Source organism: Bidens hawaiensis, unplaced genomic scaffold (genome assembly GCF_021521415.1).
Source record: "Bidens hawaiensis isolate Kalapana, Puna unplaced genomic scaffold, B.hawaiensis_p1.1 tig00005453_1, whole genome shotgun sequence".
NCBI classification, from domain to species: domain Eukaryota; kingdom Viridiplantae; phylum Streptophyta; class Magnoliopsida; order Asterales; family Asteraceae; genus Bidens; species Bidens hawaiensis.
Window position 1 is genome coordinate 616030 of NW_027491347.1, and position 16897 is coordinate 632926.

A 16897-nucleotide genomic window follows, 5' to 3' on the forward strand; every position below is an offset into this window, starting at 1 on the left:
CCTGGTAAACGCTTCAAGGAATAGCTCACCTGGAAACTGTGAAAAGTGACGAATGTCTGAACGGGCCTCGATAGTCTTCGACTGTGAATAAAACTCGTTTAGGAAGACTTGTTACATCTCGGCCCAGTTTCTGATACTGTGTGTTGGTAACGAGTTAAACCACAGTTTCGCTTTGTCTTTTAATGAGAACTGGAATAACCACAACCGGACTTCATCCTGATCGTACGACCATCACCAATAGACCCACAAACAGCCGAAAAATCGATCAAGTGCGAATACGGGTCTTCCGAAGCCATCCTGTTGAAATGAGGAACGATGTTGATGTAAGATGGCCGGGACTTAAAAGTTTGCTGTCCCTGCACTCGTTCCTGTGGAACCAATGGGGATGCTCCGTCTGAACCGACTGTTTACACCATGAGCCGGGGCTATGTAATTTCTCCTTTGCCCCCCAGGGTTTCCCATACCGCCCCGGTTAACCGGAATACCGCGAACTCTTTCGGGCCGTTCCGCCCGATTTACCCTTTCTCGATCCCTTCGGTGTCTGTTAACGGGTTCAGCCCGTCTTCGAATTACCGGCTCTTACGCTTCTTCTTCATACTGATTATCACCCTCAGCCTCTGGTTCATCAACCTCATTCTCGGGCTCAACCGCCCGATTCCTCCTAACCCATCGATCTACCTCATCATCAGCTGCCCGAAAACCTTCATTTCCATTATTATCATCACCCACATCCTCATCTTCAGTCGGAACACTCGATCGAACATCATTAATATTTATCCGAACTCGACGGTTTGGGTTGTTGTTTGAAGCGGATGGTCCGGCTTGGTCAAAGTTGAGGTTTAGGTTTCGGTTAAGGTTAAGGTTTCGGTTTCGGTTTTGATTTCGGGTTCTGGAGGCATGAGCTGAGTTGTTTTGGTTATTCTGGTTATTGAAGTTTGGTGGGTCGGGTATGTTTTCTGGGTGAAACATGTTGGTTCGTGGAAGTGGATCTTGGTTCTGATTATTGTTCTGGTTCTGGTTTTCGTTTTGGTTCTGGTTTTCGTTTTGATTCTGGTTCTGGTTCTGATATTCTATTTCTGAATTTATGTGTTTAACTCGGTTCTGCCGAGCTAACCTCTCAATTTCGGGCTCGTAAACTAGCGGAGACTGTCAGCCCGAATGGCGAGTGCGCATAAACCTGTAATCTGCACAACTAACACAACTCACGTAAAATGAAAAAATACAAATAAAATAAAGTAAACTAAAATTAAACTAAAAACTGAATATTAAATAAAACACGAAAATCAAATAACACGAAAAACAAAAAGCGCACTAACTCCCCGGCAACGGCGCCATTTTGATTACTGTCGTTCAAGTAAATCAAAAACCTAGTTAAACTATATAGATAGGATAAGTAAGGTATTGTATCACAAGGAGTATGTGGTCAATGCAGTTCGTGTAAACAGATTTAATATTATGAAATAAATAGTTTTAGTGCTGATCACACAAGCAATAGTTTTAATTTAGAGAACTAAGCAACGAACAAACAAGCGAATTGTAAACAGTTAACAAAGCAAATCACACCCGGGAATTCAAGTAAGCAACCAAACAGTATCTCATGCAACCTAACAGATTGATTATCAACGATTAACTGAAAACTGATCAACCAGACAAAACCTTAGACGCCAACAATTACTTTACACACGGCACTGGTTATCAAACAGTCCTTGCCAGTGTGACTCAGTTAAGGGTAATTGCACGTTTTATCGTATTCAATCAAACCAAACAGTTATATGACTAATTATCTAGCAACTGGTAACAGATCGTTCAGACCAACGTAAACCTAAACCGACCGATCACACAGAAATACTAAACATCAATAATCATATATCAATCATCAATAATCAAAACATGAGTATTCTTAATCACAAGAGAAAAACTTTAAAGATTACAAACTATACATCCCGGGTGTGATTCTAGGAAATTAGCCGAGCTTAGACATCATCAAATCTTCGATACGGTTGATATGAATCATGCGGAGGGTCTTGGCACAAGCTATGATGATGGAAATCGCCTTCTTGGACTGCTGGAATCGTCTTTTTTTTTCGTAAAAACGGAGTTAGGGTTATTTTTGATGAAAAATATGTTAATAACCAAAAAATCCCGTCTGCACTCCCCATCGCGATACGCGATGGGGTCTTCAATGGTCCATCGCGTATCGCGATGGACCAGAAAGTCAAAGATATTTTAACTCCCATAGCGATACGCTATGGGTCTTCAAGGGATCCCATCGCGTATCGCGATGGGTCTCCTCACCAGCAATTATCATTAAACTTCTCGTTTCGCGTGCTGGACATCTTGGGTCTTCATTCCATGTCATAACAGGTCCAAAATGAGGACTTTAACGCCTATGACCTGAAATCCAATAATACACGTATGAAGTATCGATAGTTCTAAAATAAACAGTTAAAACTAAATGAAAAATGAACTAAAACATATACAAATTAACCGACCATCATCCCTCGAATCGATGATCTTTTTAACCAACTTCAAGGTGCTAGCTTCTTTTCTAAAATCGATCTTCGTTCTGGCTATCACAAACTCAAAGTCCAATCTGAGGATATTCCAAAGACTGCTTTTCGAACAAGGTATGGACATTATGAGTTCACGGTCATGCCGTTTGGACTTACTAATGTTCCAGCTGTGTTTATGGACATGATGAATAGTATTTGAAAGCCTTACTTGTATAAATTTGTTATCGTATTCATCGATGACATACTTATTTATTCTAAGTCAAAGGCTGATCATGAAGTCCATCTTCGAACTTTGCTTGAAATTCTTAGAACCGAGAAGTTGTACGCCAAGTTCTCAAAATGCGAGTTCTTGTTGCACGAGGTGCAATTTCTTGGTCACATCATCAACATTAAAGGTATTCAAGTTGACCCCGCTAAGATTGAAGCTATCTCTAAGTGGGAGATCCCAAAATCGCCAACTGAGATTCGAAGTTTCTTAGGTTTGATCGGCTATTACCGTAGGTTCATTGAAAACTTTTCTCGAATCGTTGTTCCCCTAACCTCCCTAACTCGCAAGAACATCAAATATGAGTGGGGAACAAAGCAACAAGAGGGGTTCGATATACTTAAACAAAAGCTTACTCAAGCACATATACTGGCCTTACCCGAAGGTACTGAGGACTTTGTAGTATTTAGTGACGCATCTCTCTCCGGCTTGGGATGTGTACTAATGCAACGTAAGAAAGTAATCGCTTACGCCTCTCGTCAACTCAAAGTACACGAAAAGAACTATACGACTCACGATCTAGAGTTAGGCGCCATTATCTTCGCACTTAAGATATGGAGGCACTATCTCTATGGAGTAAGATTTAATGTGTACATTGATCATAAAATCTTGAAACACATTTTCGATCAAAAAGAGCTAAATATGCGCCAACGATGCTGGATGGAAACTTTAAACGACTATGATTGCGAAATTGTTTATCATGAAGGTAAGCCCATCGTTGTGGCTGATGCCTTAAGTCGTAAAGAGCACGAGAAGCCAAAAAGAGTCTGAGCATTAAGGCTAGAACTTCAAATTGATCTTTTTGAACAAATCAAATCTGCCCAAACTCAAGCGATCAATGAAAACTAAATCTCCGATGAAAAACGTAACGGCACCATTGACTCGTTAGTCAAGGGTGACGATGGTATCCTTAGAATCGGAAATAGAATTTGGGTACCAATCGTTGGGAATTTGCGTGAGAAAATTTTGAATGAAGCTCATAAATCCAAGTACATGATGCATCCCGGGAGCGACAAAATATACCATAATCTCAAATCGAACTACTGGTGGAATGGGATGAAAAAGGATGTCACTTCGCATGTTGCGAAATGTTTAACATGTTTGAAAGTCAAGGCGGAACACCAAAAGCCTTCGGGATTGCTTCAACAACCCGAACTTCCCGTATTGAAGTAGGAGTTAATCACTATGGATTTCATTACAAAACTCCCGAAGACGACTCGATAACACAATGCTATTTGGGTGATTGTGGATCGATTAACAAAGTCCGCACACTTCATACCCATCAATGAGTCGTACTCAATGGATAGACTAGCGCGTATATGTGTGAACAACATCGTTGCGTTGCATGGAGTACCACTGTCTATAATCTCTAATCGAGACAGTCGCTTTACGTCTCATTTCTGGAAGAGCTTCCAACAAGCCTTAGGCACAAAACTTAACCTTAGCACTGCCTATCATCCGCAAACCGATGGGCAAAGCGAAAGGACCATTCAAACGTTGGAAGACATGCTCCGAGGTTATGTGATCGATTTGGGTGGAAGTTGGGATGACCACTTACCCCTAATGGAATTTTCGTTCAATAATAGCTATCACACAAGTATTCAAGCCGCACCATTCGAGGCGTTATATGGTCGAAAATGTAGAACGCCCGTATGTTGATCAGAAACCGGAGATAATCAATTATCTGGACCTGAGATAGTCCAAGAAACCACCGACAAGATTCTCCAAATTCGAGAACGACTTAAGACGGCACGTGATCACCAAAGGAGTTACGCCGATGTCCGTCGTAAGCCATTGGAATTCAATGTTGGTGACAAAGTGTTATTGAAAGTCTCGCCTTGGAAAGGCGTTATTCGCTTCGGTAAGAAAGGAAAGTTAAGTCCTCGATTCGTTGGACCCTTTGAGGTACTTGAACGAATCGGCACTGTTGCATACCGATTGCGACTGCCTGAGGAAATGCTTGACCGACGAATCTCTTTCGATGCCGTTAAAAGATGTGGAAATTAATGAAAACTTAAAATTTGTTGAAAAACCAATTCAAATCGAAGATTCGAAATTAAAGAAACTTAAAAGACGAACATTGAAAATTGTGAAAGTAAAATGGGACTCGCGTCGAGGGCCCGAATATACATGGGAACTCGAATCGGAAATGAAAAGGGAATATCCCCACTTGTTCTTGTGAAGCAATCTCGAGGACGAGATTTATTTCAAGGTGGGGAGGATGTAACATCGTGAAAATTTCGAGTTCAAAATGTCAACTGTCCAAAGTCAAGGGACTAAAAATGCTAAATTCTAAACTTTAGGGTTTAAAGTGAAAATTTTGTTTTCTCTTCCTATCTTGATACGCGACGGGACAAAAGAAAAGCCCATCGCGTATCGAGATGGGGCTTGGTCAAAACTTCTGGAAGGGTCAACAGCGATACGCGATCACTGTTGAACCAACGTCATCGCGTACCGCGATGACGTGGTCTGATACGTTGTGACACGTGTGCCACGTGGCACACGGTGGCATCATCTGCCGCCACGTGTCACCACGTGGTAACACTGCCGCCACGTGTCGCCACGTGGCGCAACGTCTGCCACGTGTCGCCACGTGGCAGACCTACTTGGTAACGTAGCTGAGCTACGTCGCGATATGCAAAGAGCCAGCCTAGAAACGCATCGCGTATCGCGATGGGATCCCAAATTTTGCCTATAAATAACGACCAAGGGCATCTCATTTCCACACACCAACATCTGCTCTCTCACTTCTATCTAGAAAATACAAATCGTACCTTCGTTTTGCCTCGATAAGCGTTCCCCGATTCCTCGTTTTAGGTGCCAACATTTCCTCAAAGTTCGTGCCACCCTCCACCCACATGGTGGTGAGTCCCGAAAAGCGTGCCAACGAGTGCTAAAGATTGGTGTTTAACGACAAGGAGGAACGTTAATCAAGTGGCGTTGGAGTGCTGCTTAAGTTCCTAGGGTTTCTAAAACGCCAACAAGGTTAGGCGTAACGACAAATAAATATAATATAATATTATATTATATTAAAGGGTTAAGCCTTAAGTCGAGGTTAAACTCGATACCTCGATAAAAGAGAAATAAACATAACAAAGAAAGGAATAAAAGATTGAATTGTAAATATGTATATATGTGTGTAAGTATATATGTATATTCTTTGTTATGAAAATATTATTTAAGTAATAATGAGTATTCTTAAATAATAAAATAAAAAGAATGCGTTTCTTAGAGAAGAAGAAACGTCGGGTTTTATAAATAAACTAATGGTTTATAATTACTTTTAAACTAAAGTTTTTCAAGTAAAAGAGATTTATGAACTAAAGGTTCATCGAGGTAAAGTTTATAAAATAAGACTAAAGGTCTTAAGCCGGATTGTATAAATGGTTATACTCGTACTATAGGTGCGAGATAGCAAGGGAAAGACCCTCGGACGGTGTTGAAGCCGACCCCAAAGAGAAAAGGTGAATACGCCCCCAAACTTTTACAAACTTATTTCAAAATGAGTCAAACATTTATATGAAATTATTTACAAGGAACTATGTGTTCCTAAAACCGTTATAAATAAGAGTATAAGCCTAGCCCTCAGGCTGTAGTATATGTGTTTCTGGATCCTTACATATGTGGTAGTACGCGGTGGGCACATCGCACCACGCTTGGTCGTAGGACGCTAGCCTATAGGAAGCACGACCATGTGTATACTTACGGGTACTTAACTAAGTCAAACGTTGCGGTGTTTGCTGAGGTGACCTAGTGTAGAGGCTCGAGTTTATAATTGTGTTGTTTTAACTCTGTTATTCCTAAGCCACGATGGGACGAGGCAGGCGTAGTCTCGAGGGGTAATAAAGTAAAAGAAATCATTTTAGCGTCAGCGTGTTCACCAGCATTCGTTGCTGACGTATTTTATTTACATTTTGAAGGTGAATAAAGTTAGCACTTGGAGTGACGAAGTGCTATGAATATCCGATGGCTCGGATTTGTTTTTATATAAACTTAAGATATATATAAATGGTGGTTTTGTAAAACAAGTAAACTTAATCGGGAACCTTTTATAATCCCGATTTTTGTATATGTAAATATTTACAACTTCAATCCACATGTTTACAAGTCTTCCGCTAAATTAACGTAACTCTGATATACTTACAAATTTGGTACCAACTTATGTGTCACACTCTTAGGCCGTATTTTGAGGTGTGACATGTTCTAACACAATTTTGATCAAACCAATAGAAGTTTATGAAGTGTTTTCCTTTGGAAATCATATAGTTTCCATTTTAGCATACTAAACACCCTAGAGATTCAAGATCTCACATCAACACCCATCATTAGATTCGAGATCTCAATTTGATGCTCTTTAAGACCTCACCTTAGTGCTTTCCTTTAAGATTAGTTATCTCAAGTTATTGCATATCTACCCGATTTAGTACAACTCATTTACTTGAGATGCAAGATCTCATCATAACACATTTTATACAAACATACTTGGGTATATAACATATTAGGGTTGTCACTTTTACCCGAAACCCGAAACCAACCCGAAAAAACCTGTACCTGAACCCGAACTAACCCGAGCCCGAGAAAAGACTAACCCGAACCCGAACCGAAGTAATTTAGGTTGGTTCTCGAGTTTGATTTATAAGATTTGGGTTAACCCGAAAACCCCGAATAAACTTTTAGTTTTAAAATAAAATATATTTTTATGTATAATAGGCTAAGTCTTAGCTTAGCCACTAAAGTTATTTGGCTTTAATCGACTATTGTCATTTTAACTATTATGGATTGATTGCTTATTATTAATTTATGTTTTCCGTTTATTACCAATATCAACCGTAATCAAACAACCAAATCACGTCCGATTGAATACAACTATGGTTCGAGTTAGTTTTAGCATTCTTTTAAATTGTTTTATCAGCTTAGGCTAGTTTATTATTTGATTATTTGTGTTATAAGCAAAGAAAAATATGTTGTTTTAATGTTAGTATTGTAGTTTTTAAAAAACTTTTGTTTTTGTGTTTTTATTTATAGGATACTCGAAACCCGATTAACCCAACCCGAAAGAACCGGAACTCGAAAAACCCGTGAGAGATTTGGGTTGAGTTTCGGGTCAAGATTTAAAACTTTGAAACCCGAAGAACCCGACCCGAAAACCTGAAACCCGAAAAACAAACCCGAAGAACACCCCTATAAGGCTATGTGTAGTGGAGGGGCTACAATTGGGGGCGAATTGTGACACGTGGCGCCCAGTCAGCATGGAGTGGAAATTTTGTTTTTGGGGTGTAATGGTGTAGGGGCTACAAGTTGGGCCCACGGTGTCTTTTTTATTATTTTCTTTTTATAATTAAACAAATTAAATAAAAACCAATTTATTTAACTAATTAAATAAAAATGTATTAAAATTAAAAAATAAATAAAAAAATACAAAAACTAAAAAAAATACACGAATAATAAAAATAAATTATAATAAAAAAACACACCAAAATAAAAATACTCATAAAAATTTCTATAAAAAAAACTAATCTATTCGTCTTCATCTTCGTCTTCGTCCTCGTCGTCGTCATAATCCTCCTCCTCGTCTTCGTCCTCGTACTCGTCTTCGTCCTCGTACTCGTCTTCGTCCTCCTCAACGGGACGATTATCCCACACGTGTTGAACCAAATCCGCCTTCAGTTGGTTATGTATATCACTTGATGTGAGCTGGTGAATGTTATACGTTCGTTGGTCTTGGGTTGGTTCAGGGAACTGTTCTGGAACGCTTCCTGGTATATAGTGTTGACATATTGCTTTTCCCTCGTCTTCTAAAATCATATTATGCAATATGATACACGTATACATGGCATCGCTCATTTTTGCCAACGTCCATACACGACAAGGGTTTTTCACATAATGCCAACGTTTGTTTAGAACCCCGAAACACCTCTCGATATCCTTTCTCGTGGACTCTTGCTTCTTCTTAAAATAATCTCTTTTTTCTTCGATAGGGTCTTGAAACGTCTTGAAGATGATCGAGTACTCTGGATATATCCCATCTCCCAAATAGTATCCGTGACGATAGAAGGTATCGTTGGCATAAAACGGTAAGACCGGTATGCTACGGCTGATGTAATACTCTAACACGGGTGACGCGTTGAGAACGTTTATGTCGTTGTTGGACCCGACTGAGCCGAAGTAGGCTGACCAAATCCAGAGGTCGTCTGAACAAATGGCTTGAAGACTAACCGTTGGCACTCCATGGTCACCACGAGTGTATTGACCTCGCCATTCAGTTGGACAGTTGGCCCACTCCCAATGCATGCAATCTATACTCCCGATCATGCCTAGAAAAGAATGTTTGCTTTCGTGTACATCATATATGCGAGTCAGGTCGTTTGAAGTAGGAATCCTCAAATAACGACGAGAGTATAATTGTATTATCCCTATACAAATAAATTATTAAACAATATTTATATTAAAAACAATAGTTAATACAAACAATTTAAATATTACCGATGCAAAAATTCTCCAACGCATCTCACGTTGTTTTCTCAGCCATCTTTAAATACTCGTCATTGATATAGGTCGTGTTGCCGTATGCGAGGATGCGTATAGCCGAAGTACACTTTTGGATGGCGGGGAATCCTAAATATCCTCTTGCATCGGGTTTCTGTTGAAAATACTCATACTCCCGCTCCATATCTCCAACGATGCACAAAAATAAACGCTTGGACATCCGAAAACGACGTCCAAACATAGCGTCGTTAAATGTAGGTGTGTCGTCGAAGTAGTCCTTCATCAAACGAGTGTTCGCTTGCGTACGATCCCGAAGGATATATGACGGTCTACGTGGTGCCGTAGATGGAGCAGAGCCGGACACCATGTTATTGGCGACGGCCCGAACCGCGTTCGTGACCTCTAAATGCTCTTCCGCCACTTGTCGGTGAATCTGATGAATTCTTCGACTCTCGTTTATTAATTGATCCAAAATCTCGGCAGAGTTCGTAGAATCCGGGGAACTCATTGAGTTTGAAGAAGTATGAAAATAATAAAAATGATTTGTATTTTTATGTTTGTGTTTGTGTATGATAGGGTGAAAATGGTTAGATAAAGTTTGATATATATATTAAGTTTTTAAATTATTTTTTTTTATATATAGCCGTTACCCAACGGCATTATTATTATTATTATATTATTATTTCTCCATCTTCGCAGGCGACAATAATACCCCACCGCCGCCCAATTTCACCCAAATTTCGCCCAAGGGGGCGGTGTTCCACCCTAAAATCACCCCAAAGTCACCTCTTTTCTCGCCCATTACGTTTGGCCTAACATATTACATATAGATTACACATGTAATTTCTTAGATTTAAGGACTAGTGTACATACCTTTTTCTTTTAAATTTCCAACTTGTAAGCTTCTTTCCTCAATAGTTGAGCTCCTAAAACATACCATTAAAGTGTTTCCATGAATCTAAAAACATAATTTGGTTATTTTAAAGCGAAATTGTTGCGATTTTTCTCTTTTAAAACGGAACAATTTCGATTAGACAAATAACTTTAGGATTAACTTGCCAATGTTCACAAACATCCCATTGGAGGTGCTCTTGGTGTAACTATAGTTTGTTATGATTTCCATCAAAAAAGCTCATATTTGAACATTGAAATGAGTACTTAACATTATAGAAAGTAAGACTTCAAATGCTAATAAATATTTATAATGTTGTAGCTTTTTGATGTTACGGTCGCATATACAATTTATTTGTTATAGTTGTCATTGAATAATAACGAGTATTGACATTGAATAAACCACTTAAGGATCACCGTTCTTAAAGTATTCACTATTAACTATAACAAATAAATTGTATATGTGACTGGACATTATAAAACTATAATATAATAAATACTTATAATGTTTTAAGTCTTACTTTCTATATTCTTAAATACCCATTTTGTTGTTCAAATATGAGTTATAAATCATAACAAACTAAAGTTATAAAACTTAACTTTCAAGTTGTATTTGGGTAAATAAATATCATCATTCAGGTTTGTAAATGGTTATAGCTCACTATACTTGGACACCCAACTAGTTTGAGATTTGAGATTTGAAAATTTGAGGTCCTTGTTTCTTAACAACACCGTCACGGGAAATTTTAATGAGGTAAGTCTAAAATATTAAAGATTGGCTAATATTCATTGACATGAATGTAGCACTGAGGTGTAATTAGTTTTTTGTGTACTTGTTGTCATGTTGAGAACAAATGTTGAATGACACATCGTTGAGGTCACTTTATGCATCTTTGTCATAAATGAACCTCACGTAGCCAATACAATATCTCATTAGACCAGGAATAATGTGGTTATCAACATTGGAAGGTTGTTGTAATCCATATATATTTTTCTTTTTTAACAGCAAAATTCCACATTTATCTTACGTTTATAAAGATTTGAATTTATAACCTCACATTTATAAGAAGAAACATATCTTATAAATAAATACATATCAGAGTAATATATCATTGTTTTGTTTGTGAATAGGGACAAAAGACAACTACGAAACCAAACGGGTTTATCAAAGCATCTACCACTTCCACTAGAACAGTATAGATCATGCGTTAATCCATATCCTATAGATAAATACATATCATAGTAATAGAACTGTCATAATTTTCTTTTTCTGTGACAGTAAACAGCCCTCAACGCTTGTTTTTTTTATTATTCGAAGTTCTTGTTCTTATTCGATGGTTTCATTGCATTTTGAATTAAAAAATGGTTACCTACAAAACAAAATATAAAATAAACTACATTGAAGACATTTGGTGAGTAAATATATCATTGTTTTGTTAGTGAATAGCGACAAAAGACAAGTACGAAACCAAACGGCCTGGCCGGATACCAAGAAAAAGAAAAAATTTATCAAAGCATCAACCACTTCCAAAACAAATTAAGAGTTAAGACCTAAGACACATCCAAACGTTCTATTTTTAATAAAAAAATGCTTCATTTTGACCTAAATGCACTACACCATGACAACACAAATGGTGAGTATTGTAGTAAACAAACCGAGTAACTATATTTTCTTAACGGATGCATATAAATACACATATTAGTTTGTGTTTGTTTCTTTGTTTAGTTGAAATAAACAAATAAACAAACATGAATAGATTCATGCTCAGTTTATACCTCGAAAAAAAAGAGTATTTTAAGCGTTTGCTTAAAGATCAGTGGTAATTGATGGTTTGACACACCTCTTCCGATTTGGATTCAACGTCTAAATTGAAAAAAATAACAAATTGAAATATGATAATATTTTTCATCAATTATGATATGATAAGCAAAAATCATTTAAGAGATCAATTATTATAAACGCATGACAAATGATATTTAACAGATAACTTTTTTTTTTCACATGTGTGCAGCCTTTTCTTTTGTTTCTCTCTAATTCGTTGCTAGCTGATTGTACTTAATTAAAAAAAAACGTATTATAATAGTTAAAGGGTGAATATGAGGCCAACTCAAGGGGGTTTTCTTACAATGGCGTGTTTTTAGAATTCTCAAGTTTAAAACCTGATTTATTAGGGTTTTCCCATAGTGATGGGTATCCATAGTGTTTTTACTTTTTAGGTGAGTCAAACCTGAAACGTAAAAATCCTTATGGACGGTTAACATCATGTCTCAAAAAGACTTACTCCGATATTGGAGTAGATCCGAATGCTATTTAAAGAAAATGAGGCAAGCTCACTTGGTGGAGATTCTTGTCTCTAAATAAGCCCTCAGCTATGCAATGAATGTATTTATGTAGAAGTATTGCAACTTTGTTGATATAAGACAAATGAAATACTATTAATCAGAAAAACAGCGGATGTAACATTTTTTAATAATTTTGTTTGCTAAGGGTCGATGGATTTGTGTGTATTTAAATGCTCAACTCTTTACAAGTCTAAACTACTACCTCCAACAACCCATGCCTTATAAGTCATGACTAGGTAGAATGGGTTTTTCTAAATTAAGGTGGTAGATTTGGTGGTTCAACAAACTGGTGTCTCCACCTATGAAAGCTTACATAAATTTCAGGCATTTTACATCAAAATTTTCATAAACGATTAGTTATCAAACTGTTCATGAAACGACCCAAAGACAGCACGATAACATGTTATGAGTTGTTTGGCACAACTTATTTGTTAAACGGGTCAATTCAAGCATGACTCATTTAATATATGAGTTGACAGGTTAACACGTTACATGTTACTAAAAATGTTAGTATTAAAATATATTTTTTTAATAATAACTCACACTCTCTGTACTTACTCCTAAATTACGTCATTTTTAACAGCCACGGTCTCGAACCCGTCATTTGGAAAGACATCCAACTTCTTGATATCGTAGGCTAAAGACCCTTTGGTCAATAAAAAGTATTAAATAGTCTATACTTGTTTTTTATTTTTTCTTCACCATTAATATCTAGAAATGAGCCTAAGTGCTCTTTTAAACTCTTTCGTCGTATTTCACTTTTGACAACTAAGTTCAAACAACTCATTCCCTAATCCTTTTCATTTATTTCTTTTGATTTCAAGCAAAATACATAAACTCAACTTACTAGGATAACAGAAAAAACAGACAATTAGCTTTATGAGCCCACTTATGACAAAAGTTCGTTTTGAGACAATACAACCAACTGTTTAAATTGTTATCAAGTGACCTGATAGCAATTTAAACAGTTAGTGAAAGTCTATCGGATTTTTTTTAAATGGTGGGATTTTATTCAAATATAGAATGCTTGCAAGGTGCTACAACAAAGTACTTAAAATAAGTATACACCTAAAAGTCATATCGACTTTGTAAAATACAAATTGATTTGCCTCATAGGGACCGATCCATGTCTTTCGCTTTCGACCTATTGTTCTTTTTACCCAAAGGAGCGTGTTCACCACAATAAGTACAATGTGTTAATACAAGTATTTTTTTTTGGAACGACAAGTACATACCACCTAAAATCTACTCAAAATGTCAACCTATTGTAACTTTGAGAGACTTTAGCCCGTACCATTTTGATGGGGATAAACATTCATTGCCAAGGGGCATTCGTCGATGGAACAAAGTACTTAGAAGAAATATACACCTTAAAGTCATGCATATCGACCATGTAAATTACAAATATTGGTTGCACAGAAGGAAACTAGTCTATCGATATTACTAACACACAACTCACACGATCCGTACATGAAACGATTTTAAGGCTAACATGACACAAACAAGTATATGCTTTGGTTATGGTTGAAGAGTTAAGTCTGTCAAACTGAAATATATCAACCCAACACGATTAACAACCTAATAAATATCTTTAAAGAATTCCTTTAAGTTATTGAAGGGGCGGAGAGGGGGTGGACCAGTGGGGGTGGTGTGGATAGGGGGCGCTCCCGTCCCGATCACTATTTATTAAAAGAAAAAAGTTTTGCACATTTAAAACGGCTAAATTATAATCTAATAAATCTATTTAAAAAATTAAATGTTTAATATAATAAAAAAATTCATTTTTAAGAGCCAAAGGTTTTTTTCGTTTACCCAAAAATTTTTAATAATAATGTGGTGTGAATCGTAAATAGTCCAATTCAAAGAACCTATGAAACGAGTTGAGTTAGAAATTATTGATAAGATAGATCAGCTGATTTTCTACCTTGTAGATATTTTGCGTGAAATACAAGTGAGTGATCACTTCTGAAACAAGTTGGTATAAAAGGGTACAATTACTTAATTATCCACTATTTTATCCTCATCGCCCTTCTCGTTCACGCATCCTAAACAACTTTATACATATATTCAAATCACAAAACCATTTTCACAAATATAAACACAAAATAAATCCTATAAAATAAGTAAAATACAAAAACACAAACAAATTATTTAGTTAAAACTTTTATTACAATGATCCCAACCATATCAAAATAGATGAGTAGAATCCATGATTCCTACAAACTTTCAAGGCCAAAACAAAACAAAACCAAAACATGGCCCAAGCACTAAACACATTCACTAAAAACATAATATTTCTAACTTTCTCTTTCACCGTCTTACTGTTCCCTAATTTTCATGAAATTAAACCCAAAAAGACCATGTTGCCGGTATCTTCTCCTTCACCCCACCAACACTTCCTTTATTGAAATCATATCCCTTTAATTTTGCCACATTCAACACTAAACAAAACGAACGAACGAACCCATCTTCAAAATCATCATCTATACTATTATTACTTTAGTCTATATCAATATATCATACGCTATACTTAGCTAAACTCCCTAATTGCATTCTTCTTTTAATACGTCCATTCTTGAGGTAGCCTAAACTCCTGAGGTTGTTGCCGATTATTATTTCGCCTCGGCTGATTCATCATCACGCTTTGCCGGTACATAATCTCAGCATCTGTATCCAAAATAGTAAAAATTAAATTAATAATTAATAACTTAAAATTAGTCAAATAATCACATTTTCTTGAAAAGGTAAAATTAAAACTTACCGTGGTTAAACGGAACCTTCGATTCACCTTCCATATTTTCCAGATTCAAATTCAAAGCCTGCACCACTCTATCTGGAAGTAAAACAGTAGAACAACCTGTATAGATCCAAATCAAAAAACACCAAAACGACGTCAGATCTAGAATCACAAATTAAATAACCTTTTAACAAAAAAAAAATGAAGTACAGATATTTAATAATTTTAAAAAACAAAATACCTCGTTTTTTAGCCGGTTCAGTTGGGGCTCCGGTCTGACGTGGCAAAAACACACCCGTACCAGTGGACTCACGTTTGGTGTTATTAGGGTTTCCGAGAAACACCGCCCGCATACCCATACCCGGGTGGCTTGGCGGTGGCTGACCCACCGGCCGGTGACTACCAATTTCACTCCGGGATCTGTTCACCGTCATCATTTGCATGTACTGTTTCGCAATTTGCTGCTGCTTCAACTTCTGAAATTATAAAAAAAAAAAACAAAAATAAACAAATTATTATTAAAAACTATTAAATTAAAATTACCCAATTAAATTCTGTAAGTACTGTACTCACTTGAGCCACTTGGAGTTGCTGATAATGGAGGTCATGGGTTCCAATTTTGTTAGGGTTATAGTACCGTGAAGCAGCTTCTTCAACCATTCTCATCCGAGCAAGTTCTCCGGCGGCCGCGTAAAGCAGTTCCCAAGAAGTTTGCTTCCGGTCATCCCCCACCACCGTCGCCGCCGTGGACTGCGGCGACGAACAGTTCGGACTTCCTCTGCTTGACCCATATTTGCAACCACACAGCGTAGATTGCGGCGAACCAGCCATAACCCTTGTCGCCTATTTCCACAACAATAAAACCCAAATTAGTAAAAATAATAATAAACCAAAACAAACCCAGAAATGGGTGAAAATGATATACCTTAGAGTAGTCGTTGTCGAAGTTGAATTTGGAGAAATTTCGGGTCAACCCGTTAAGATAATAATCTTCTTCGTCGCTTTCTGTCTCCGGAGAAGTGAGATTTGGGTAAGCCTTGGTGGGTTTTGGTTTTCCGGTGGTGAAATCCATGAGTATGTCTTCGTCGGTTAAGAACTCCGGTGGCAACCAGAACTCGCCGGCGGTTAACTCTTGCTCCATGGAATTTGATTGAGTGTGACTAATTTTGGTGGGGTTATAATTATGGGGTTCACACACTTCTTTGGTATTCAATTTAATGGTTTAAAGTGTCAAGTGTTGTTGGGTATAAATAAAGGGGTGTTGAGGAGAGTGAAGAGCACGCGCACACAGAAGAAAGTGGGGAACAGCGGGATGGATTTCTGCTCTTTTTGCTTTTGTGCGAGGCGAGGGTATGTATGTATGTATGTAAGTTAAATTGATGGATATACGGGTCGGGTGGGTGCTGTACGTGGGTCCCACTATGTGAATACTCACCCACTTGCATGTGAGATCACCAAATAATATATGCCTGCCTGCCTGCCTTCTCTATAAATTTTAATTTTCTTTTGTTTTGTATACTTGCCGTTCTAAAAATACAAAATAAAAAATAAAGGAAATATTCTGTGTAGTTACGGATAGGTGTGACAGAAGTGTATGAAAACAAGAAATTATATTGTTTTGTGGTTTTAAGCGCATATGGATGAGCATGAGTGAGTGTAAAT

General features: G+C 37.3%; 1 protein-coding gene across 2 annotated transcripts; it reads right to left on the reverse strand.

Annotated features, from left to right (window-relative positions):
* Positions 1-14380: 14380 nt before the first annotated feature.
* On the reverse strand, positions 14381-16590 carry LOC143629692 (uncharacterized). Of its 2 annotated transcripts, XM_077098903.1 has the most exons (6): positions 16161-16590; positions 16002-16078; positions 15800-15971; positions 15477-15708; positions 15260-15355; positions 14381-15165 (listed from the first exon to the last, which is right to left on the reverse strand). In XM_077098903.1, the coding sequence occupies exons 1-6, from the start codon at positions 16374-16376 to the stop codon at positions 15059-15061; spliced, it is 900 nt and encodes a 299-aa protein (XP_076955018.1). In that variant the 5' UTR covers positions 16377-16590; the 3' UTR covers positions 14381-15058. The 2 variants fall into 2 exon arrangements, with proteins under 2 accessions (XP_076955018.1, XP_076955017.1); XM_077098902.1 differs by having other exon boundaries at positions 14383-15165; positions 15800-16078; positions 16161-16588.
* Between the last annotated feature and the right edge of the window lie 307 nt (positions 16591-16897).

Bases quoted from the DNA above. Each gene is read 5' to 3' on its own strand.
- LOC143629692 (XM_077098902.1), bottom strand. From the start codon at position 16,376: ATGGAGCAAGAGTTAACCGCCGGCGAGTTCTGGTTGCCACCGGAGTTC. The intron at 16,079-16,160 runs GTATATCATTTT...TTGTGGAAATAG, and splicing joins TCGACAACGACTACTCTAAG to GCGACAAGGGTTATGGCTGG. The intron at 15,709-15,799 runs GTACTTACAGAA...TAATTTCAGAAG, and splicing joins AAGTGGCTCAAGTGAGTACA to TTGAAGCAGCAGCAAATTGC.